The sequence below is a fragment of the Ostrinia furnacalis genome, unplaced genomic scaffold, assembly GCF_004193835.3.
Source record: "Ostrinia furnacalis isolate ACB-3 unplaced genomic scaffold, ASM419383v2 OfSCF0780, whole genome shotgun sequence".
NCBI classification, from domain to species: Eukaryota; Metazoa; Arthropoda; class Insecta; order Lepidoptera; family Crambidae; genus Ostrinia; species Ostrinia furnacalis.
The window spans coordinates 404,825-431,863 of record NW_021131019.1 but is presented as its reverse complement, the minus strand read 5'-3'; the positions used below and the strand labels follow the sequence as shown (position 1 = coordinate 431,863).

The 27,039-nt window shown below is 36.9% G+C and overlaps 1 protein-coding gene across 2 annotated transcripts in view; it reads left to right on the top strand.

Annotated features, from left to right (window-relative positions):
- Nucleotides 1-195: 195 nt before the first annotated feature.
- Nucleotides 196-27,039, top strand: part of RapGAP1 (Rap GTPase activating protein 1) — a 111,710-nt gene continuing 84,866 nt past the window's right edge. For both annotated transcript variants that reach the window (XM_028300761.1, XM_028300760.1), the window contains exon 1: nucleotides 196-958. In XM_028300761.1, the coding sequence (XP_028156562.1) occupies nucleotides 731-958 (228 nt within the window). In that variant the 5' untranslated portion in view covers nucleotides 196-730. The remainder of the gene's footprint in view (nucleotides 959-27,039) is intronic.

The window sequence follows — 27,039 nt, the reverse complement described above, 5'->3', positions numbered from 1 at the left end:
AACGTTTGGAAACTTTTTGTTGTCTTCTCAGTCTACATTCACCTGTCTTGTCATTGCACCGCTTCTGTATTCGGAGGCTTGCGAAGCTACTTGTCCTTATCTATCGTATCTCGATGGGAACTCGAAGAAAGAGACGGAGTTCTTAGCCACCGTCGGCACCAGCATGTGGCATGCGGCACGCGCCGCTCCATTCGGTTTTCGAACGTAAGCCAGTGAGGACGCTGTGTCGATTTGAATTTCGAATTATCGCGATTCGATCGTATTTTGACAGTTGTATTTACAAAGTTTTCTTCTGTCGAAGTCGGGAACCTGGTTGTTCTAAAATCGAATTTTATGAGTGGACAGTGCAAAATTGTGTGAAAAAAGTTGGATTATTATAAATTGTGAATGAAGTTTACTTTGTCGGTGACGTTTTCGTGAATGCAAAAGAAGTGTAACCTACATCCTGGGCGCGAAACGCTTCAAGTGAAAGTTTAAATACACAGTTTTTGTTGAACCTGCCGCGTCTCGAAGTTTGAATATTTGTGACTGTTTGTTATAATTGAAAAAGTTCCGGACACTTATGGGAAGGAACGCATCTGCGTGACCCGAAAACTGTGATAGAAATAAACGATTTACGAGATTTATTTCGTCTTTGAAGTTGTGTTCCGTAGAATGATTAATCGTGTGTGTATGAGGATGCGTTTCGGGGAGAGTTAGAGGGGAAACGGTGTGGACTTTTTTGGGCTTTATGAGGGAGAGACGGTCTTTTCCGATAAGCAGCGAAGTGGCGTTGAAGAATGATAAGGATGGAACTGGGAAGCATGTGGTGAACTCTGTGCTTTGTGGTGTTGTTGATGAACTGTCGAACGGTCGGACGGGTCGAAGAGGCTCGTGGGTGCGCCACGCAGTCATGGGGGTTCTCAGATGGAAGGATCTGACCGGCGTGAGGACCAGCACGCCCACTGATCAGAAAGAGGTCAGTTTACGTAACTTTAAGGTCACAAAAACAAAAGATAAGCGTTCTGATAACGCATTAGTTAATTCAATATTTGTTTACCAACAATGGAATTAAGTTCGTTAGGCTAATCGCTTTATTAATGAGATGTTAACCAAACTTGCAATTGCGATGTCATAGGAATGGACAATTAACCTTAACTTACATTTAATCTCTCTGTCAAGGAAAATCTTGTTTTCCTAATAAGGAAATTAGTCATCATCGTATGTTGCGTCGTCACTGCGTATTACGTCAATATTGGGATTTATCTGACGTGATAGTGACATTATAAGTCCATCTTCCTTATGTTAGCACTTCTTGGGATATATTCATAGATTAGATGGAACCATGATATTATCTTTTTGAAGTGATTAGGTGTCTACCTATCTATTGCTCATATTTTCCACACACTCTATTCCATTTTATTTAAGCATACCTCGATTTATGTTATCCTAAAATATTATCTTCAAAGTCACGTCAGTATTCTAACATCTACAGAAATGAAGGCTCAAAATGTTATTTATACAGGGTGTTAGGTAAATGGGTATATGAGCCGACACTAGCCCATGTTAACATGGGCATATAAATGGTATGGTGAAGTCAGAAATTTGATATCATCATTTTATTTTTTAAATTTTCAACAAATAAATAAAAAAATAAATTTTATAAAATCCGATTTGTATGAAAATTAAAATAATTAAAATGGAGATATCAAATTTCTGACTTCACTATACCATTTATATGCCCATGTTAACTAGTGTCGGCTCATATACCCATTTACCAAACACCCTGTATACAAAATACTTTAGTTAATATTAACGTCTTACCTATTTACTATTCGGTTAATGATAAGCTAAGCAAATAAAGATATATGAATTATGAGATATAATCCAAAGAGGTATTATCAGCAATTCAAATTGTACAGACGGCACTAAAAATCAGACGATCCTACATTTTTGTCGCAAAATAGCATTTATTACAAACATAAGATACCAAAGTGTTAAATATCTGCCGCTGTCAGTAGGTACTAAGGTTAAGGTTAATTGGTACTAAACTGTTATTACGTTGGCACTGTTAAAAATATTGGCAACAGTTCGCGTTGATGAAAACTCTCTGTTTATGTTTACTTCTTGTTAGCCCGTGAAACTGGGGGTTACTGCCAACTCTAAAATAGTGGCTATCGAAAGAAATATTAATGGAAAGATTTTGCGTAAAATAAAAAAGCTAGTTTAGAACGCATCATTTGATTTCAAATTAGTTCCGTGATCCCATTTTTTTAACTACACTTGTCATTCGAATTCGAAAAAACAAATGAATGAAAAAGAATTTTTGAAAATAGAACGCTCGTAGAATTTTACAGACGCTGTAAATTCTTCGGTTACACAAAAGGAAACGTCAAAATATGCAAGTTCATAATCCTTCGCTGTAAAGGTTGTAAACGACAAAACTCATTCAGAAAATGCATAATAACTCTTAAATAAATTGACAGACAACAAAGGCAAGTGCATCATAATATAAATAAACATAAGTCCAAAGTCGTGATAAATCATTATAATAAGTAATCACAATGACGAAATCAAGTGTATTTTATCTTAGGTTCCTTATCTGTTAGAAAACGAAGCCGTGTGGTTGATTTATTATTTATCATAACATTAGTGTGTCTACACTTGTTCCTCTGATTCACAGATTATGTAAATGTATATTTTATGACGAATAGAGAAACCTGCGTTGTCACGGACGTGTGCGAATACTTGCCAAATTATACAAGGGGCCTAGTGTGAGTTTACCTCAAACACATTCGATGTCAACCGCGTAAAAAAGTGACATTAAATGTATGACGGATTGTACAGCGCCCCTTGCGGAAAAACGTTCAAGAACTAAAATTTTCATAAATTTTTTTACCGCGCTCACTTTTGAGAATGTTTGATGTAAACTCACACTCAGCCCAAAGTTGCGATTAACATTGAGTCTGGCTGGGTCTTGGTTGGGGTCAAATTACTACAACAGCCTATTTCTTTCTTCAAGCGCTTTAATTTTTTTATCAAAATCTTTGACACCTTTGTGCATATAGGACGGCTTTTTAAAAGACACGCAACACCATCTTGAAGTACTACTAAGTATTAATTGTCATATCCCTGATGATGAATGTAAAATAATCGCCATATTGTTTGTTTTAAATTATTAAAAAAATACTGACTTAAGTTTTAACCTAGCATTTTTTTTATCAGATTGCTCAGCCACTATTTTTTTTTACTAAAAATGTTTAAATATTTGTTTTAGAGTTTTGATTCAAATAAAGTTTAGTAATCGTGATAGTTTCACTTTTAGCTACTAGACTTTGTTAAATGTTATCTATTAATTAATTACAATATTTCCAACTTATCTGAAAATTACTGTAGTTATACGTAGTTTTTCATATCAACATTTAACTAAATAAGGAAAAGCTATTCTGTGTTTTGGACTTGGCATATTATTCTGTTTTAATTATGTTTGGCATGCTATACACCTGCGATAATAAATTAGTTAATTTAATTAGTTTTATCAATTAAAATTACCTAAAGGTTTGTTTATTACTTTAAATTAATGACATCACTATACACGGTTTAACTAATTAATACAATTAATTGGAACTTCAAAATAATGTCAAAGATAAATATTTATCCGCTAAATATAACATTGTTTACTTGGTTTAAATTAATTAAGTTAACTTACATGTATTTTGTTTCCTATATCGTGATATTTGAGAATAATTCATTTTTAAGTAACGAGTAAATCAACCTTATCGTAAAGAAACAATTAAAATATTTCTGTTAACGGCGTACAACTTATTTGTGGACGTTGAACCGAAAAGTATTAGTTATTATTTAACTGTAACGGACAACGGTACATTAAGGTAAACACTGGCTTCTAACGCAGTTTTAATAGGTATTATTTTTCAACCTAAAAAATATTTTATAAATAGAGTCAGTTATTAAAATTTATCTACTATTATATTTATCTACCTCACGATCTAAATATTTTAGTATTTTATCCTCAGGGGGCATTAAGTACACCTTACTGTATTTTGACTATAGATTCTTGAGAAATTGTCAATTTACAGGTTACCTAGCGTGTATCATCTCAGAATATTTTTTTTTAATAATTAGTCATATCTTGGAACATATAATATAACTATTAGATAAATAATTCAAATCCTATAAATAAAATCCATTATAATTTAATCCTACTCTCCAGGTAGAGAATATTCCTGTTCAAATATTCCTTTGTGAGATCTAATAATTTATTTTTGAACATAACTGAACATTAGCATAATAACTTAAAGCCTCCACGTTTCATGTCAGTGAGCAGCCTAATGATCAAGCATAACGAGGTTGTTTCTCACGCTTATACTTAAGTATATAAATATAATATAAAGGTAACCTAATTCTGGCGCAAAATCTTCATAAGCGCGAACATCAAAGTGCCTCGATATTGCACCGTAATGTTAGCGCAAAGGACGGTAAACATCACGTCAATATTGTTAAGTCGTCGCCAGATCGGATCAACATCGTGAGGTAGCAAAAAAGATCGTAACCACATCGTGAGGTGCCGGAAAAAATCGTAACTACATTGTGAGGCCACTGAAAAGTCTCAACAACCTTGTAGAGTAAGAGAAAATATCGCTATAAAATAACAACCCTCGTGACGAATGTCGTTAGGTTTTCTCATTATGTCGACACTTGAATTTATACAGCAAACATAAAGTTGTATTAAATTTTATGTAGATGCAGACTCTAGCGTCTCTCTTTTATGTGACAAAGATTACTTAAGAGCGAAATATAAATGAATTTTTAAATTTTTACTTCGTAAAACTAAAGTTTTAGTACGGTTCATTTGTTTTTTCATTCACATTTTTGCTTTAAAAACAGAATTATTTAGATGAAAAACCTTTAAAGTTTTCGGTAATCTGCATTCGTCTCACCTCTGCATTATCTTACAACAATGAATATTTTTGTTATCGGTCGTGCATAATCTGTTGAACTCATCGATAAAAGAAAAGGAAATCGATTCAGATCATTCGATAAGAGAATTACCAAGTACTCTTATTTGCAGCAATAGATAATGATTACGCTATTAAGGNGTTCGGCCATGTAATCGCCTTAAGTTAACGATTTGTAAACACGTTATCGGTGCATCTGTGTGGTGTCAAAACATTAGATTTTATATGGAAAATTCTATTTTCTTTTGTTTTTCGGTGTTTTGTTTACAGCTTCTTATCAATGGTAAACAAATTAGTTGCAAAAAATATGTTAACAAACTGTTTATTTGTACCGTAAAGTCATTATTTACTAAATCTAATACTTAGGCCCGGAGGGGAGCGATGCGGAAAAGTGTCGGACTTATGAATTTTTCTATAGAATTTGACAGCTGTGCGGAGCGGAGAGTTGTGGAAATAATGAAATCTAATTGGTCCTCTCCGTCTCCTTGGTGAAAACCAGGCCTTACGGATAAAAATCATAACCTAAAATTCCCGTTCGTAACCTAAAAAGTTTCAAAATATGCAATCTATAAGTCGATTTCTGTGATAAGATACACTCGGAGATCTTTGTTTTTTTTTCAAACAATACATAATCTTACGTGTTGTGGTGACACCATCGGCAATTAATACAAAGTTCAATATTTCACGCTCGCTAAATACGCGTGTTTGTTTGTATTCGGTAGTTTTACGACTGCTTTTAGAGTGCCATAAATCTATGTTGCTATAAACATTTAATGGAGTGTCGTATTATCGATTTCACGTTACCTTCCAGCTTTAGGCGTTTCCTTATTTGATAACTGTTACTGGTACTTAATAAATTTATAATTACATACTTTGATCCCTAGCCGTTTCTGGATGCTTAAAGATTAATTAAAAGACTACTTCTTCCGTCATAAAATTATTATTACAAATTAAAGGCTACTTTGCAGTTTAGCTTAATTAGGCTGAGTTGCACCATCTAACTTTGACCGTGACTATAACGATAACCGGTGTTTTTTCTATGGTTTGACAAATTTTTGTTGCTTGTCAAAGTTAAAGTAAGATGGTGCAACCCAGCTTTAGTGTGTTGACGTAAACATTTTGCACAAATATTTGCGCGAAATTAAACAAAAGTGCGTTAACCTTCACCAGTGGCCTTATCATAATCGCTAATACTGCATTATGACAACTGCAGCGTCGTAACGTTGTAACCAGGTCAATCGGCGCACTTCAATTTCGCCAACGCAGTGTAACAGCCGCGTAAGTTGGCACTTTGACAACTATTTCACGGCACCGGCCGATGTCGCGGCGGTCGCTGACATCGCGGCTCGCTCGTTCTGCGTTATTTAATGAGGGAGAATTTAGGGTTGATAGCGTAAAATACTTTAAAATGACGTCATAGGGCAAATACTTGATGATTAAAACTAATGTTAAATGGCTGCAGTTAAAGCACATAAACAGAATACACTATACAAGGGATGTAGAAAATCGAGCGGCACAATTTAGTAGTAGAAATGATTGCTTTCACAATCTTTCAGAGGCCATTTGTCGGGAATACTACGAAGTTGGCACCCCTGAATTGGATATGGAAACGGACAGGCTAATCGGGGCACCGTTATCAAGCGAATGTTTAGCAACGCTTTGCATTGATGAGTTATTTTCTCGGAAAAACACGTTTTTCTCCGTAAACGTATTTTGAAGGTAACACTTTGCAAGTGTCAAAGATCATTTGGAACGAACTAAGAATGAATACTTAATATTTTGTGAATCATTTTTGACAGTGGAAATGGGTTTAGAAATTGAAATATCCTCTTAAACCATTAATAAATGACAGTTATTATGATACAGTTCCAAAAGTTTCACCGCAAACGATTATTAGCATTACTGATGACGTCATAACTGCTATGACCAACGTAATAACTTGCATGGTCATGGCCACTGTATTGGCAGCAAAAAGGTTAATACCACAGAAAAACCGAGATATCTTTGACAGACTCATGATATATCGACTCAGCCCAACAAGGCAGTTTTATGATCGTAGATGGACGGATTTCATAGATAGTCAGACACCGTTACGCCGTTGTCGCAGAATTGAAAATCGTTTAGCACAAAAGATGTAACTGGGTTTAGTAAATCTTAGCTTTAGCAGTGAAAGTAACACTTTTGCTTTTTAGTTTACTGTATCATTAGTCACTTTCGATATCGATAATGCTAGATATTTCGCTAGATAGCATATTAATGTTAATGTTTATAGTTGCTGATCGTAAAATAGGTTGTTTTTTTTTTGGTAAATTTTTTTTAAATATGTTAATTACTATTTTAAGACAAGTCTGATTGCCAATGACACAAATATATTATTGATATTTTTCACCGAGTTATTTTTAATTAATGTTAAATTTTTTTCAGCATTATAAAAGCGAAAAGCTTAGTAAAAAATAACGTTGTCATTGATAATAAAAACAAGAAAACAAAATAAAGTTGACTGAATGAAGCCGTGGCGTGGCTTACTAAATAGGTCGTATCGTTCTTTAAAATATTCTTAAGTAGGTAAATAGAATCTGAAAATAAAATTAGGTCGGTAATCGGGGCTCAAACAACGATGTTTCACAACAAAATAACAACGAAATAATCCGAGGATGACGTTTTATCTCCGAGATTAGAAAGAGCGTTTGTGAGGAGAGATTAGGGACATTTTCTATTTGACGAATTTGAAATCGCTTAGCCGCAGCCATTCATGCGGCTAGGGTTGCCAGGTCCAAAAACACAAAAGCCGGACTATGTGCTTCATTTGGCCGGACATGCGACGGGGGGGGGGGGTTGTAATTAGTGAGCTCACGAGTGAGTACTATCATCATCAACGTCCTGGTGCGCGTACAGGCCGGACATCGGTTATTTTGACAAGTTGGCCGAACACGCCATCAAAAAGCCTATGTCCGGCTTTATCCGGACGCCTGGCAACCCTACATGCGGCGGGTTTTGTTTGGGCTTGTTGTGGTTGACGTTGGTTACGTTATCGCCGTGATTCGAATGAGTTTATAATTATAACCGACAATAGAATTCGATGTTTTGTTGTTTAGACATTGTTGGTTTATTATAAAGCTGACACATTTTGAGTCAATGACTAGTACCTACTACAATCCATCTGCATCCGTATATCCGTACGACTCAGTAAAACGTGAATATGTTCCTCTTAGTTGCGGAATTAAGTCACCATTCTGTCATTTGGGTTCAGATTACGTCAATTTTGCATCCCAATCACCCAGTCGTGAACGGTCATGTCATCCAGAAGTCGTGAAGTGTTATCATCGATTAGTGTCACAACAACAGTGTCACAAAATGTATGCATGCTTCGCCAGTGAAATGGACCATGCCATGCTTGGCATTCTGTGCGCATTATTACTCGTCACGACTCTGTGATCTGAGTAATGTAAGCGGAGGTGCGGACTGCTTCGTTGAATTGGCCTATCCGTCTGTTAGCACTTTGTCTAGAGTATAAGGATGTTGTTTGAAAGGATGCAAATCTGAGTTGGCTTCTGAATGACATGAAGTCAAACGGTATATACTTTAAGAGTCCCCGAAGAGTTACAGACTTTTTGTCGGCCGATAGTTTGGTCGGCTTGTAATATGTATCAAAATCGGTCGATACTAAATCGTTGTAATGTGTGAACTGTTCATATAGATCGTTTCAACCACACGAAGACGCGCCCCACCATTCTTCTGCTAATGTTTGAGTGTTATCGGTACACGCTAAATTATCCATGAGTGCATACGCCACACAATAAAGACGCTCGGATTGCTCCAATCAAACTCCCTGCACCCGGCGCTTCCCTCGACAAAAAATTTGTGGGGCGCGTCTTCGTGGATTAAATGATCTATCTATAGGTACTGATCAACAGTCCGACCAAACTATCGGTCGACAAAAAGTCAATAAGTCTGCGGGTTCTTAATAGGCGTTCTTCAATTGTTTGCTTTAGTGCACTTGAGCAAATGTATGCATTTCAATTAATTACGCTTCTGACGTAATAATGTCTAGATTTTTCTGCGTCTGAGCAACTTCGAGTTATCATTTTTGATTTCGCCAATTTAAACAAGTTTAAACGTTGGGAGAAAACGTTGACGCGGGAGATGAAAGAAAAATCTAAACCATCATAACTTTTGTGTTGAAAGTTGGAACTGTTTCTCCAAGCTGCAATGAGCTTAGGCAACTCCACAACTCCTTTGTGCTGTCGCTTTGAGGACATTAGATGTTTTGACAGCGCAATTGTGAGAACTTTCGATCTGGGAGGGACAAAAGTGAGTAATTAAAGAACACTTGTGGACAATATTGTCTATTGTATGCCAGATTCTAGAACGGTCGATTTACATTGAGACTTGACATGCTCATTAACACAGTAAAATAAATACTTTCTACTCTTTTATGAAAGCTTCAAAACATATACTATCCTAATTGGAAAAGAAAGAAGATATCCTAATATTTTATGTAAATATACTAGTTTTGTGATTAGTGAAAGTAATTATCTCTCTAGTTTATTTTGTCATGTTTCCAATTTAGATTTGCATTTTATGGCACCAAAATCAGCCACGGATTTTGGTATTGGACGAATAAACCACGTTTTAGTTCATTACTTACTACACTGCTGAGTTTCAGTAGTCAGGTAGGCATATCCGTATTCCGTATCATTAGGTATCCATCATTATGCCGAATTCATATTGTCTTTAAACTTTGAAGTATTTATGCCTGGAAATTAATTCAAGGATGGAAATTGGGCCTCTAAATACAAATCGAGACTTTGACCCCGTAATGATAGAACTTTTGAAGGAACAAAAGGACACTTGTGGAAGATTTCGCTAAGACCCAGTCAAAGATGCTTTGTTTTAATAATTGAAATTAATCGTAGGCCATTACTAAAGCTAACTTTAACTTCTTTGACTTCCCAAGTTAGGCAACAATGGAATTAAAATGCCTAGACTGTGAAGAATTTTATAATTAGGACTCGTAGTTTAATTACTTCGAGATTGATCTTCAACAACATCACTGGCAGTTCTAAGAGCTTAGAACTTAGTTTATGAATTTTGGACAAGTTTTACCGGTTACTCATAAAGTTTCAGATATTTGTCTGAAGAAAACAAAGGTTGCTGATCATAGATGACCTTCAAAAAATTTAGTTTATCTATCATAGCCAAATCAACCAACCCGCCGATATGAGTCGTCGACTTTTGACATGCTATCAAAAGTTACAAGAAAAAGTCGTCTATATGATTCTTTTGAAATAAAATCGCCAACACCAAGCCACCGGACTGGTCGATGCCTTGGTGTGTAGAGTCCTTAACAGCCTCCGAATATCAAAGACTTTATAAAGTAAGTGGTAGAAAGGGTCTTGTGTTGATTCTCTTGTTGATAGATGGCAAAAAAGTTTATTTATAAGTTTTTAATTTTTGTAACCAATAAATTGGTCAGTTGATTGATAGGTCTGTAATAAAAACACATGGGGAAGTTTCTCGCACAAGCGTGAACAAAACTGTTACACGAATTACATAACTCGTTACGGCTCTTATGTAAACGTTTTTGTAATTTTAATAGTTTCCAATTAAGATTGCTTCGCACATAACATTCGGTTTATTGATTAAGAAAATCGTTTCAATCATTTGTTTGAAGATGCGTTGAGCAAGCGAAAAAGATAAATTGAAAAATCTCTCCTTTTTTAATATGCTAACCTAGCAAAAAACTATTCAATGTTTATCTAAAGACACTTTAAAAGAGTTATATCAATTTAAGTGTTATATCAGAGGAATGGTTGTAAAAATGAGTTATTACTAAAGTTTTTCTTTAAAAGTGACAAATTAAAATCTAGATTTCTATTTCTAGAAATCAGCAATAAACCGATTAATAATGTTTGAATATAATCTGTGTTAATCTAAAACAAAAACAAATCTTAGATGAAAATTATACGTTTCTTCGAATGGCGTAAATCTTTCAATAATTCAGTCAATGCCAGTGTGCTATGCTTGTTTTTACTTAGAAATTACTCTAACGCTTTCCAGTATCTGTTTTCCCCTGTCTTCTGTCCTAGTCATGCACATCTAATTAGAAAGAGATAGTTATCATTATCCGTGGATTAAAAACGTGGGAGTATATTTATTTAATGTGTTGACTTACAACGTTTGTAAATGTGGAAGATTATAAATTCAATGTTGCAAATCGGTACACGCATATTCATATGCTTCATAAATAACGGTATTTCATGTACCGATATGATATTATGAATTATGTTAATACATTAAAATAACAAGATTGATAATTATTCAAATGAATGTCTTTTTTATTTCAATTATTTCAGATTATATCAATGAATAATAACTTAAGATTTTTTACCTGCACTTACTAGGAAGTGTTTAGGTGTGACTTCAATCAACTTTCGAATTCAACATTAGATTGACAGGTTAGATTTTTGTGTAAATTTTATCCTGAAAAACACACTTTCCTACATTAGATCGTGCGTGAAATCTGATTTACCTACGTATGTAGCAACGTAGCAAACATGAAGTGATTTCACGCTAGCATTAGCATGGATCCGTTGGATTTCGTTTCGGCCATCTTTGAAAACGATACCCGGAAAACTTTATTGCCGCGTCACCTCCAAAAAGTGCCCTGAAGGTTCAAAGGTCGAGGACCTTCGGATGCCAAGTGTAATCGCGTGGAACACTAACCGTTAGTGCTTGCACACGTTGACTCGCGGGCGCGGGCGCGGGCGCGGTGACGAAATATCAAACATATGTAGTGATTCCAAGTGTTCACGTACGAAACGCACGTGCGGTCTAACTAGCGGGCAAGCTAGCGACTGGCGCGCGCGGAGCGCTCGCGGTAATTTCAACGCGTGAAGATGTTTGTGTGTGTTCATGTCAAACTAGCGGCGGCGCGCGCGTTTCACTCACGACGTCAGGTAAGTTCAACCAGTTTGATCTTGTCGCTAGAAACGATAGCACGTTTTTATCATGTCGTTCAATACAGAAGAGTTTATTAGTGCTATTCAGGCTAGAACTCCTATTTGGCAAAGTAAACACAGTCATCATATGAACAGAAATGTTGTTTAGTTGATAACGATAATATTAATTAAATTAAATAATAAAGAGGAACCTTGTTTGAATTTGATTTTGATTGAAAATTATAAATTACTTACTAAGAAAATCTTTTTTTTAAACTCACCTTATAGTTACAAAACACCAATTCTAATTTTTAGAATCTCCCACTTTAGGTATGAATTTTCGGTTAAAAATTAAAGATCGTCGTCCATAATTCGACCTCTGACAATACGTCACAATCGCGCGAACGCCTGGTCGTCAATATGAACACGAGCTCGCGACGTTACCCGCGCCCGCGCCCGCGCCCGCGCCCGCGCGTGCCTACGTGAACAAGCACTTATTGGCGCGTGTTCCCAACTAGTCACACCGAAATGTGTTTCGGTGTGACTGCTTGGGAACAAGCGGATTATTGGCGTCCGATCGACTCGCACGCACAAAACTCATCTGTCACCGCGACATAGCAATGGATTTGTTGATAAACAAATCGAGGAAAAAGTTGTGGAAAGGTCACAGAGTCGGTGACTTCGTTGTTGGGCTGAGGGTGTTTTTTGTGAACTTTCGCAAGCATGACACGTGACAGGGAAAATTCAAACTTTTGTATCGAAAAAATTTCGACGTTAAATGTCACTGAGTAACTAATTTTCTCCGTGTAAGTCCTTAAGAATTTACGCAAGTATAACACGTGATATGGCAAATGTTAACTTTTTTATTAGATGAACATTTCGACGATAAAATGTCACTGAATCCCAACAAAATTTTCTGACAAATTACTTTCTCTGTAAGTACCATAGAAGCTCCTCAATATTTGCTAGTCGTAATAGAAGTGCCACCATAATAACTTATTTACTTTTCCAGACATAAGTGAAATACCTCACCATAAAGTTACGGGCCCATAATAAAGAGATAGTACCTGCTACCCCATTTTTATAAGGGCTCTGTATATGATATCGCATTTGGAATCTGGCTACCTTACTTATATTATGAACCTGCTTAGTCAGCTAATGCTAATAAAAGTGTTCATGGGGTGGGCAACGGCGCGTGACACGTACTTACCTTGGGAAATAAAGAGGATTCATAATATCAAGCTAGTAAGGTTCAAAATATAATGGCAAATATGTCGAGAAGCAGACAGCACTAAGGGAGGAAAGTAGCGAAATGTCAATCCGGTGTAGACTTACCTTTTACCTTGATGTTTCTTCGAAAACTGGAGTCATGGAATTATCTGCTACACGTCATAGGATGAAACGTTAAAAAGCTTTTCGCAGTTTTCTCTAAGACGAAAAAAATGACATGGTACAGACTTTTCCAAATAAGTTACCAAACTTTTTTACCAACGAAATATTGTTAGATTTGAAGAATAGATTTTATAAATAACTTGAAAAAAAAAATATCCTAAGGTGAAAATCTGACGAACTCGAGATGCTGAATTTGACTCTTATTGCTGAATTTTTCTTTCATATTCTTAAACTAATAAACATATGCCTACTTAATCGTTACTTTATACCCACTTCGGACTTTTAAAATAATTTTAGTCCTAACATAAAATACTAATACTATTGCAACAGAATACTTGTGAAAACAATTTTTCTTTGTTCTAAAACAAAATTGCCTCGAACCAAGTTTACATAGGCGAAGTTTCACCATGCAACTTCAAACAGTGCTTTGTGTACACACGCCATAGATTTCGCAACGACTGTCCCATTATTACCCATGGTACTTTTATGTGTTTGTTTTCATGCCGAAAGTGGGCCACTTGACGAGAGATTATGGGGTATGCAATGTTTATAGTAGCGAAAGATGATACAGTTACTTCACTCCATACAAACTGCTGTTATACTTTTCAAAATTACTTTGGTATCTATTTACTAATTTATAAATTAAATCTTTATAAATGTTCATTAAAAAGCATTCATAAAGTGTGAGCCTACTGTACTTCGATATTAAGTTACAGTTTTTTATGATAAAAATTTACAACGTTGTTTTTAAATTGCTCTATCCAAGCGTAAATTGTTTACAATACGATGCATGTTCACAAAATCACATAAACATGGAAATGTAAACACTTTTAGTCAAAGTTTATTTCGCTCACCTAGCAGTATAATGGCACATTTACAAAAAAAGCGAAATTGAGTTTTTACGGCCGGCCTAAGTGTTTAAGAGTGTATAATTTATAAAGTGGTAAAACGGCACGGTGTTAGTTTTACTATTTGTCGAGAGAGGGCGTTCAGTGTCATTGTAGCACTTGCTACGTTTCCCCCGCTTCCGCGCATAACAACGGCTTATTTGTCAGTTGTGCGGGGCGCTCCGTGAGGTGCAATCGCTTCTAAATCTGTGTTGGCGTAAGTGGCAAATGTGACATTTTATTAACTTAGTAAGTTAGTAGAAAAACGGTACATTTGACAAAAGAAGATACGTCATGATTAAACTTTATTTTATTTGTTATAGTTTGATGTTGACTATTCCTTAACGAATCACGAGCCAAAAGTTTTTTATTTTATTTTATTTTTTTATGCATAACAAGGCAGGTATTTGACCACAATCGCACCTGATGTTAAGTGGGATGCAGTCTAGGATGGTACATATCTGCCCTGTAAGTGCTAAATTCACTCTCGCCTTGAAGAGGCCCGGATTATAGTTTTCGGGAAAGACAGCAGCAGGCAACGAATTCCAGTCCCTAGCTGTTCGCATTATAAAAGAGTCATCGAAACGCTTAGTGCGAGCTGGTGGAATGTCAACAATAGTGACTGAGTTTCTTGCGCTGCTTCTTCTCAGTACTGGCCCATTTATTGTCCCGAAGCAGTGGTAGGGTTAATATTGGGACGTGTAAAAGCGCTTTTTAAAAGCCTATTTGCAAAAATAAATGAATTTTATGAATTTTTATTTTATTTTTAATTTTAATATAGGGATGGTACGCTAACCTGCGTCTGGTTCCCCGATGATGGAAGGGGTGGAATTAATTCGTGTAATTCTTTCGCACATTCTCCGAAGTGTAGCCTGTAGAAAACCGATAGGGATGCTACCTTACGGCGATGGTCAAGTTCCTGGAGCGCCGCTTCAACAAGGGTAGGGCTGTCGATAAGTCTTCTGGCACGCCTTTCCACCGAATCCAAAGCAGCCAAATGTTTCTTGGCAGAGCCGTCCCAGAGGTGGCAGCAGTATTCCATGCAAGGTCGGATCTTTCTGTGCTTTATAAAGCTGCAGCCTTTGCTTCTTGGAGAAGTACTGCCTTGCCCTCGAGAGGATACCAAGTTTTTTGGCAGCAGTTTTCGCTATGGATTCGATGTACTCGCCAAAGTTCAGCTTGCTGGACATTTCAATGCCCAAGAGTTGCAGTTGCTCGGTGATTTTGACAGGCACACCTCGGAATGTTGGAGCCATAAGAAATGGACTTTTGAAGAAATGGCTTCACCATGTTTCTCAATGGCCTCGCTCCATAAGTGTGTGGCATACACGAGAAGATCACCTGTAGAACGACCATACCGAAACCCATACTGACGGTCCCTGAGTAGGTCATTTTCTTCAAGGTATGACAGGAGTCGGCCATTGAGGACACGTTCCATTATCTTGCAGAGTGTAGACGTAACATAGATGGGTCTGTAATTAGTTGGGTCAGCACGACTGCCCTTTTTAGGTACGGGCTGTACGTTTGCAAGCTTCCATGATTTAGGGACTAGTCCAGTCTCAAGTGAGAGTCGATACAGGCGTGTCAGAATAGGAGACAACTCCGGCGCACAGTTACGCAGGACAATTGCCGGAATTCCGTCGGGTCCACTGGCTTTATTTACGTCAAGAGAACGCAAGACATTTAAAACCTCTCTCTGCCGTATGCGGACCTCACGCATGGTGGAGGAGGCAGGGGGTAATGAGGGTGGCGTTTTGCCTGCGACGTCAAGACGTGAGTTATCAGCGAACAGGGTGGCAAAAAGGTTCGCCTTTTCCTCAGCAGAGTGAGCCAGTGAGCCATCGGGTTCCAGCAGTGGCGGCAGGCTGGGGCGACAGGAGTTTGATTGGATGGCCTTGGCAAGGGACCAAAACGCTTTGGACCCGGCTGGGTAAGAAGCAAGTTTGGTGCCAATGCGTCCAATATGATCATAGCGAGCCCTGCGTAACGCCTTTTTGCAAGACTTGGAGGATTGGTTGTAGGCTTTCTTCAGATTGCGAATGTCCGGTGAGTCGCGCGTTCGAGCATCAGCCCATGCCAGAAATGCTGACTGCTTACACGCTTCAGCATGACGGCAATCAGCATCGAACCAAGGGCGAGCTTTGCTACCTGAGGCGACGTCTGAGTAAGGAATGAAGAATTCCATACCCAGGCGTATAACTTCTGTTATGGCATCGGCGCAACTCGTTGGGTCTCGAGAAGAAAAGCATGCCGGCCTCCAAGGGAAAGATGCGAAAAACTGACGCATCTCGTCCCAATCTGCCGACTTGTATCGCCATACTCGTCTTACTCCACAAGGGCCACGATCGGATGGGGAGTATGTCGATACAGTTTTCACCAGGCAGTGGTCAGAAGTTCCAAGAGGAGCAGTAACCAGGATGGAATATCTGTCTGGATCAGATGTCAGCAGAAGGTCAAGGCAGTTGGCTGTGTGAATGTCGACGTCCGGGACCCTGGTTGCACAGTCTATCAATTGGGAGAGATCCAGCGTCAGAGCGAGTTTACGTACCTCTCTCCCAGCGTGGTCGGTCACCTGGTATGGAAAGAGCCATTCCTGATATAGGTTATTATAATATTTTAGTTAAACTTTTTATTGTATGTTGATTTCAAATAAAAACTTTTGTTTTCTATCAACCAATTCTTTATTTCTAGTTTTCACATCCTATTTAATTATGTTTTTGGGGCATATATGACATTTTTGGAAGTTGTCAAAAAGTATAACGGCACAATTGCATGGTTCTTCTTCTTCTTTGACTGCTATGAAGTAACTCCTGCAAACCTGAAGTGGATTTTTTATCCCTAAGTATCTATTAAGGTCTATACTAGTTGCTAAAACCATAAAATCCATGATAAAATGTAAAATGAACTCATAACTTCGTTTGAAACATTTGTAAAATCTTTGACCCTCATTTCTGTAAAATAAGAAAAAAGTAGATGTGTCATTATACTGCTAGGTGAGCGATTTGTGAAAATGGTGGCAACACTGAAACAAGACAACAACAAACGTAGAAGTGGTAGTTAAAAGTAAACCTAAGAAGTTCAAGTGAAGCTTCAATTGTTTTACGACTCGTAAACTTTGGGTTCCGCCAACTTTAGCACTTCTTGTATACGACAGCACGTCAAGCTCTACATAGTGACATCTATGCCGTTGTAATACAGTCTATTTTGCAACAAAAATGTACAGTTTTATGTGCACAAGATCGTACTAGAATAGGTACATTCTATCCATTTCAATGGAAGTTGGTTATTATTAGATCCATACTGGCAGGTTACAATAATACCTTTGTCTTTATTTTCGTCTTTATTATTGGAAAAGGAAATGTCAATTAAAAGAAAAAAAAAAGAAAATTAAACAATGTGATTTAAATTTAGAACGGTCTTATTTAATCATCGATTCCCTTATAATAATTAAGGTCTTTTAGCCAGCACTTGTATATTTTTTTATAAAAGAGTATTATTATTGGTCGCGCAACGAGAGTTGAGGCAATCATTGTTAATATAAATTCAACACATGAAGTTTTAACTAAAAAATATGTAATCTGGAAGATATTATCAAATGCTAGCGACTATTTCCAGCCAGGATTAGCACGAGCGTCGGTTCATATCGTAAAACTGAATTCTCACAGGAAACGTGCCAAGCTGGCCTAGATGCGGAAATATGGGCATTACGGTTGGTGCAATGCTTGGATTAAAATCTACTGGAATCATATTTTTATGACGAATTCATGTGGGTTACATCACAACTTACAATTGAATACATACTTATTTAAACTAGCAAGTGTAAAAGCACCTAGATTTGAAACAAAATAGTTACTTGAGGTAAATACAGTTTTCAATAATTCTAGTCGCTATGTTACCTTCGGATGCAGAATATTTGACCAGATACCTAATTATTACTTTTTGATTTAATATAATGTTACTTATAATCTAGGGTGAATTTAATTCCAATTAAAATGTTACAAGCTGTGATGTAGATTGCTCTCTACCGAAAGCAGCTCCGTATAAACGAGTGGTCATGGTTGACTGAAAAGTAATGCAATCGTGAATATTGAGGCACCACTCTACAAAACGATTTTCACACGTATGACGTTGTGGGAATTCGTTACACTCTAGTCTCTACATGTTTAAAAGTAAAACTTATGTCTTATTTTTTCATAGGTAGAGTCACTTTTTCAACTTAAGCATATTGTTTTTATAATATTTTCAACTCTTTTTTAAGTCATCGGTAAACCTGTATATTATTTTTTGAGTGAATAATAATTATTAATAAGCTTTTCTCTCTTTTCAGGTAATGAAAGCATGTTCAATTGGTGCAGTTTGTAGATTTAATAATCGAAAGATTGGTAAGATGTCATTATGTCATTATGTATCATTAAACTTTTGTCTTATAAACACTGTAATAAAAAAAGTCACCGAGTCTGACTGCGCCAAAAGGACGGTTATGTTTTTTTACTTTTACGTCTGACTTTCTGTCTAACCGAGTGCACTATATGTATTATTTTAAGTATAGTTAAAAACATTTGAACAAACTAAACCACATTCCTATTGTTCTATACTACATATTGGATGGATTGAACATTGACGTCAATTGTGAATATTTGTTGCACTGACTAACTCATAAAATAGGTTATTTGTGGGACTTTATTAGGATATTCGCATAAATAAGGAAAATGAATTCGCTCACCTCCATTTTTAGACTAATCTGTCAGAGATAAACACGGGCACATATTTGTGAACAATTATTTTATATTACTCATTTTCAGATAAAACCTCTGAAAGTATTGTAAATAAAGGTATTTTAAATAGCTTGTCATTTTCAGGTAAGGTATTTGAAACTGTACCTACTGTAAATATAATACCACAATTGTATGAGCTTGTTGAATCCAAAGAATATGATTTTACAAAATATTAACTTGTCCTAAAACATATTATAAAAGGTTGTGTCCGTCATAATAATATGTTTATACCAAAAGCATCAGGTTTCATCCATAAATGATGTCAAGCTTTTAGTAGGGTCAAAATTTCACTGATGCAGAATTAAATTTCACCATTTACTGCTTAACATACTTACTGCTTTTTGACTGTCCATAATAAAGTACCTAAAATACTAAAAACAGTCTTGAACATGTTACGAAAATAATATTTGTAAAATAAATATTTTTAGTTTAAGCATCTCATTGTTAACGGGAAAAAGAACACAGCCATAATGGTTGTATACTTAAAAAATTGTCTTGCCAACGTCAATTAAGTACTCATCACCATATCACGCGATATCACGTGTAGTGGTATACGTAAGAGCCATAGCACACGATGCGTTGCGGCGGCGGTACGACGTCGGAGAGGTGCCGCTGCGTCTTCTTAGGCTGCATTGCACCATCTTGCTTAAGCTTTAACAAACGTCAAAAGTCTGTCAAACTCCATACGAAAAACACCGATTAGGGATAAAGTTACTGTTAAAGTAAAATGGTGCAACTCAGCCTTACATAGAAATCTGTAGCGGGCACATGAGCAGTGAGGTGCCGCGTCGCGCGATACGGCAAAATCTGTGCGGTGACTGCGGTGCGGCGCCGCAACGCCTGCAAAGCATCGTGTGCTTTGGCTCTTATTATCACGCTAGATCTACGGTAGCAAAATTAGCGCTTATCTAGAAATCAGTATCAGATAGAAATTCTCATTTTTTAATTTGCATAAGAACTACCGATGGCATGGCCGATGCATATCACGCTAGTGAGACTAGCTAACGATCGGTAATATAAAAAACTAGCGGCCGCCCGCGACTTCGTACGCGTGGATCTCGTTTTACCCCCCCTTCATCTATCTTACGCGGTTCAGATTTTTTCATACAATTTTTTTTCCCGCTAACTCCCGTTCCCGTAGGAATTTTGCAATATCCTGTTGTAACTAAGCTTTAAGTTTACTAAGGTACCTGCAGGCCAAATTTCAAGCGTCTATCTTACGCGGTTTAGATTTTTTCATACAAATGTTTTTTCCCGCTAACTCCCGTTCCCGTGGGAATTTTGCAATATCCTGTTGTAACTAAGCTTTAAGTTTACTAAGGTACCTGCAGGCCAAATTTCAAGCGTCTATCTTACGCGGTTTAGATTTTTTCATACAAATGTTTTTTCCTGCTAACTCCCGTTCCCGTGGGAATCTTGCAATATCCTGTTGTAACTAAGCTTTTAGTATACTAAGGTCAGGTACCTTCGTCATGCCAAATTTCAAGCGTCTAACTTAAGCGGTTTAGATTTTTCATACAAAATGATTTTCCCGCTAATTCCCGTTCCCGTGGGAATTCCTAAGTATCCTATAACCTGCCCAGGAGTATGAAGAATAATTGTACCAAGTTTCGTTAAAATCCGTCGAGAGTCGTCGTAGTTTTTGTTTCTATAAGGAACATACAGACAGACAGACAGACAGACAGACAGACAAAAATTTTACTGATTGCATTTTTGGCATCAGTATCGATCACTAATCACCCCCTGATAGTTATTTTGAAAATATATTTCATGTACAGAATTGACCTCTCTACAGATTTATTATAAGTATAGATAGAGTACGAAAAGGGGCTGTAAGTATGTGTAAAACACGACAACTAAGGCAGATTTTATATCAGCTATTAGAAAACTTGCAGGTATTTTTATAGTAGGCGGATAGGTACTGGTAATAATTATAATTGCTAGCCCTTGTAGTTATGAACGTTGTATAACCGATGATTGATTCTACAGTGTTTTTGCTTGTGTACTTTTGTCGGTAATTGTGCCAATTTTAGTTTCAACAGTAGAAACTACACTAAACGTGTACCAAACTACATAGTAAGGCAGGACACAGACATTCTAATAGAGCCATTATTCGATAAACTTCTCGACTTTAAAGACACTGCTTAACTTTAAAGCTTTATTTAATCTAATGTCATTTAATAGTAGAGTAATGAAAATCCATCTTTTTGAGAAAAAACTCAAATTCAAATCGACTCGTGCGCGGTTGTGCGGACAGAAGAAAATTCCTTAAAAAGTAGCAAAGAAAACGGTGTCAAATCACTATCATAAACCAAATGGCTCGGAATCTGAATGGTGCGATTATTTCCGCCTAGATTAATCCACTGGACTGGGTTAAGGTCATTTGATTACGTCATCTTAACGTAGACAATGTCTTGTGTTTTTACTTAATAGAGTTCAGTATACGGTTCGTGACAACGCACTTAAAGCTACAAAAATCTTATGATTATTTTATTTTAGTTAGCTGTCAATTTTTACACGGTTACCGATTTAATAGATTCGTTTAAATGTATGTAATTTAAGGCTGGGTTGCACCATCTCATTTTAACTTTGACAAACATCAAAAATCTGTCAAACTCCATACAAAAAGCACCGGTTATCGTCATAGTTACGGTCAAAGTGAGGTGGTGCAACTCAGCCTTAAATTTGAATTATTTACCAACCTGTGTGTATTATGTAACGTCTTATAAGACCCAGGTGTGGAATATTCACAAAGCTTGCTATTATGAAGTCATACTAATTATTTCGGGTGAAATATATTTGAATTTAGGACTTACTCGTGTACGCGTCGAATGTAAATTAATTAATGTGCTACACACAAGAGACTTAGGCTGGGTTGCACCATCTAAATTTAACTTTGACAAACGTTAAAAATCTGTCAAAATCCATACAAAAAGCACCGGTTATCGTCATAGTCACCGTTAAACTTAGGTGGTGCAAGTACGTCTTTTGTCATTATTAAAATGTTAATTAGAAAACTGTCTTACTGTTGGGTAAATATGAAAACACTAGGAAACTTTAGTATTGATTAATGTTATGAATCCGATCATCATATCTTGTACTTGGAATGACTATGCAGTTCTCATGATTAAGTCTCCAGTATCTCCCATGGTGATCATGTGCTTAACTTTCTTCCATAGACTTTCTATCTCCATTTACAAAGTATTATGTTATGTCCACTCCACGTAATATCTGCGGTCAGTCCAACAAAGCATTTTCTAACTTTTCACTCCAAATAGAAGCGAAAGTATAATCGCACGGACTATTATAGTTCGTCTACACTCGTGGATCGAAAGCACAGAATGAACTGAGCGAATTCTGTGGCACTGTAATTTCCCGCACGTACACGTTGTTATTGCTAGTTCAGTCGTCGTTGATAATGGTCATTATCATCAGCCCACGTCAGTTCTACAAAGGTTTAATTCTCTCAATGCATGCCACTGAAATCGATCATACTATTTTTCATTACTGGGTTTTTAACAACCCACTCGTATATCGTCGTTCTGTCTTGCTTAAGACCGTCCCACGCTGCACTTTCCATCTTTCACGGAAAGTTTTCAGCTCAGACTTTAATTTATTATCTGTAACTATGGGTTCTCTACTATAAAACATCTTAGGGTCTCTATCGAATAACTTCATTTCGATTAAGGGTGGATTTGTGACCTAACAAGAGTAAATATTAATCTCAGAATAAACCGTCAGTTATTCGACATTTTGACATATTTCCCATACTGAAACTGTCAATATGTCAGTTATACACCAGGAGTTATTCTCGGATAAAAGTTTGGTCGAATCGGGCCTAAGAAGAAATACGACATAAACACTCTTCTTGGATTCGTCTAGTATTGCGCTATTTAAAAGATAACGGATGCTCATTTTGATGTGAACCCTTATTTAAACAAAAAAATACTTACAAATACTGCTTATCATAATAACAGCTGTCCAGAGGGTATTAATAACTGGAAACCTTTGTTTGTGTTCGATCAATCGACATGTTTTATTTCGATAACATCAAACGATATGTATTTATTTGGTCAGTTGCTCCATGGAATTGATTAGTTCCAAATGCGTGCAACCGCTTTGTACTAAATATGTCCAGTACTATTTTTAAACAAAAAACTATCATCATTTCAGCCATAGGACGTCCACTGCTGAACATAGGCCTCCCCATAATATGATTTCCACAATGGCCGGTTGGTGGCGGCCTGCATCCAGCGCCTTCCCGCTACCTTGGGTAAGTCCAGGATAGATGCCCCACTTTTTGAAACAGCTCTGTAACTCAGTCAGTAAGTTTTTATCAACAATTTGACCTTAGTATCTGTAAACTTTGGTCTTTCGTCTATGATAATACTATAATTATTTTAGTTTAAGTTATACCGATTCTAAGAAAATACCATTTTAATTGACCTCTAAAAAGTGGGATAGACGCCTAATGTGGGGGATAGAAGACTCACTGTATGATTGCTTCAAAGGATAGATGCCTGATGCAGGGATAGATGACTCTTTAATATAGTTTTTGAATTCTAAGGGTCAAATGAATTTTGAAATCAAACAAGCCAAGTTTTATTATTTAAGATTGTTTGTTATTAAATGAATTAAAAATGAAATTTAATATTTTTTATTAAAAATAATACTACTCCTTCTAGCGCAGTCGGGTAAAAAGAAAATTCGATCAGAAGGGCACCCTATTTATTACTTTCCTAAGGTTAGCCGTACTACATTCTTTTTTTCTTCTTACTTGCTACCTGTGACAAAAAGAGCAGGTTAGGATAGATGCCCCTAGGTGCATGGGACATGGCCCTAAGGGCATCTATACCCAAAAAAAATTAGGCAACTATCCTTTTAGCACAGGATAGGTGCCTTTTTAATAAAAAATACAATAACACTAAAAATCGAATTAAACATAGCTATCCCGTGTAATTTATAAGATAGTCTATCAAATTATATAAAAATTTGCATCATTTTACAGCTAACAAAAAAATTATCCATTTAAAGATACTTACCAATATTATTTCGACGCTCGCTAAGGTCTGGCCGCGGAAGATTTTTGCTCTCACTGGCTAAACGAACGCACTCTTTGATGGTTTGCGAGGCGAAAAGTGGCACGAGGAGGTCCCTTTCTATTATACGTACTATAAATTTAGGCTAAGTTGCTTGTAACATAGTGTACTTAAAATCGCGGCACCTATCCCACTGGGGCATGTATCCTGGAATTACCCTTTATGAGGTCGTCAAAACAAAAAACTATATTGCGTTTTATAATGAATGAAGTTTTGATGTGTGTGTCTACATGGACAGTTAGAACCATGCTATACAACATTATTATACTCGTAATAAGTTTCATTTTAATGATCGGTATTTTTTCACGTAATCGTTCGATTATAATGTTATGTTACATTTACTGGCTCGAACGCTGTTAGAAATAATGAAATTGTTATTCGAAATAATAACTGTTTTTCGCCAAGATGACTGAAAAATAAGCAGTAAGTTGTATGCAAGAAGCTCGATATTGCAATCTACTTATTAAAAATTCTCGCCTGTAGCAAACTTCACGCGAATCTGAACATGTGAGTCTTAATACAAGAATTATAGCACATTGATTTAATTAGCAACAGTAATGAAACTAATGAATGAAGATATCGGCCGATAGCCATGCTCTGTTGAGATTGTTTGACCCGATAGTATTATGCGGATCTAACCGTACAGTTTACAGTTTAATGTTGGTTAATAGTTCGCGTTTTATAGGTTTCTGCTCCATATTACAAGTTCCGTGGATAATTTTGATACATAAGGTTATTGGCTTTTGTGTTGCTAACGGGAATTCTATGTGATGTTTTGATGCTGTTGAGACAAGAAAATTCTATTACCTATTCAATGCGCTTTATTTAATGAAAATTATACCTTACTTATCACGTAGTAGAATTGTGAAATGAGATTTCGAGATATAGTCAGCGTCAAATACACTCAACATCAAATAAACCGCACCTTCCGCGACGCGAACTTTAAATATTTTCTTCTGACACAACCATGGTACCCCAACAATATTGGTGTTATTTGAAAGCCCAATAAATATCCTTATAGAAAAATACATTTCATTTCTAAATAAATGATTAACATTTACCATAAATGTGACTTGAAAATAGACCTCACTTTGGGCTCACCTCTGGGATCAATTAGACCAATTTTTATGGTTATAAAACCAAATAAAGATCTCACGTGTCCTCTTTAACAGATGGATAGCGATTAATCCCAACTTAACAGTTTTATAGTCATAAAAAATGGCTATAGCGTAACTACCTATTTTTTGAAGAAGTGACTCTGGATCCTTGTAACGACACATTTTTGGGGTAAAAACCTTTCCTTTAATGAAATGTAGTTTAGAACTAGGCTTTCAAATGGTACCAACGTTGGTGGGAACTGGGGATGCATACGTTTGATAAGTGCTTGTCGCGGGAGGTGCGATTTATTTGATGCCGAGTGTAGTTCGTGACACCCAAAGTAGCCAAAAATATCGCAACACGTCTTTGTTATAATTGCAATTCCACGGAATGAGATTAAATTTTCAAATTTTTGGCCACTGGGTGTCACCAACTATTTGACACTGACTGTACCTAGACAATGTATTTACGATTTTCAAACTGATTACCTACAAAATTCACCTTTTACCATGCAGAATATCTAATCCTATTTAGGGACCGCTTCTGTTCACCTTGCCCTCTGTACCGAATTGAGTCTGATCCGACCTCATATTCCTAGAAATGTTCTAGCCTTATCACATATGCATGAACCAGGATTGCGAGGAAACGAAGGGGCACTATTAGAGCAATAACACAAGTGACCCCTGTCAGCAAAGTGCTGGTCGAGAGATAGGTGGCGCTGGGATCATTTTTCGCAGCATCAGGCTGAATAAATCCACGAACCCACATTCGTCTGGCACTGCGAAAGTTCATACATATTTATGGGAAAGAGGTAAAAAAGACAGGGCAATTTATTACGCGTAAAAGGACATGCGACCTTCATACAGGGTCCTGTATGAAGGCAATTTAATTTTGTAGCCTAATTAGGAGCGTATCATATTATCGATGAACTTAATGTTGCATGCAATGTCACCTGCTGCAACTAGGACAAAAAGTGAAGTGAATGTATAAATAACTTAGCGATACCTATCTTCATGAAACTTATCTTTCATTTAACTTTCAAGGAATGTTTTCTCATAAAAAAATCTTGTTCTTGCGATTCAGGCGCTATTTTGTATGTCAATCTGTCAAGGTACATTTCGCTTTTTTGCGAGACTATACAGTTTTTTTATATTTGTCTGAAACGTCCTCTGCATGTCTTTGATTACTTTTTCCTATACTAGGATAATTTATTCACTTTTGGACGTTGAATTTCGAGTTCGGTGGTTATTCTATAAGAGTGCTTCCATAAAGTTCGTCTCCAACACTCGTTCAACCCTCTCACGTCCGCGGTGGCAATACATCAGCGATGTAAACATTGCAGGTTATGGAGACGCGTAAGGGCGGGCGTTGACGAGACGGTTTGTACCTGGTCCGGAACGTCCGGATACGCGTGTTGATGAGCACGGTTAATGCCAGGTTCGCAAAGGACGGCTAGCAGGTTAAAATGCGGCTTGAAAGTGTGTTTCATGTAAAAGAGAAAAATCATTACTCGGCTCAAAAACACAACTTTACAGTCTATCTTAATCAACTGATAACGGGCGTACACAAGGACACGTGTCCACCCACAAGGTGTACCGACGACCTCATAAAGGTAGCAGGAAGGCGCTAGATGCAGGCCGCTACCAACCGGTCATCATGAAAATCATTGGGGAGGCCTATGTTCAGCAATGGACGTCCTATGGCTGAAATGATGATGATAAACGGGTGTAGCCTGCCCAATTTAAAATTGTCCCTTTTTAGGACCGTCCCGTCACCACTCGCCCTAACGTTTGAACGTGTGCCAAACAGCTCCTTCCACGTCACATCCCCTTGAATTTGTGCACCTGGATCCTAGTTTATTGGATCGAACTTCTTCGATTATAAGTTAGATG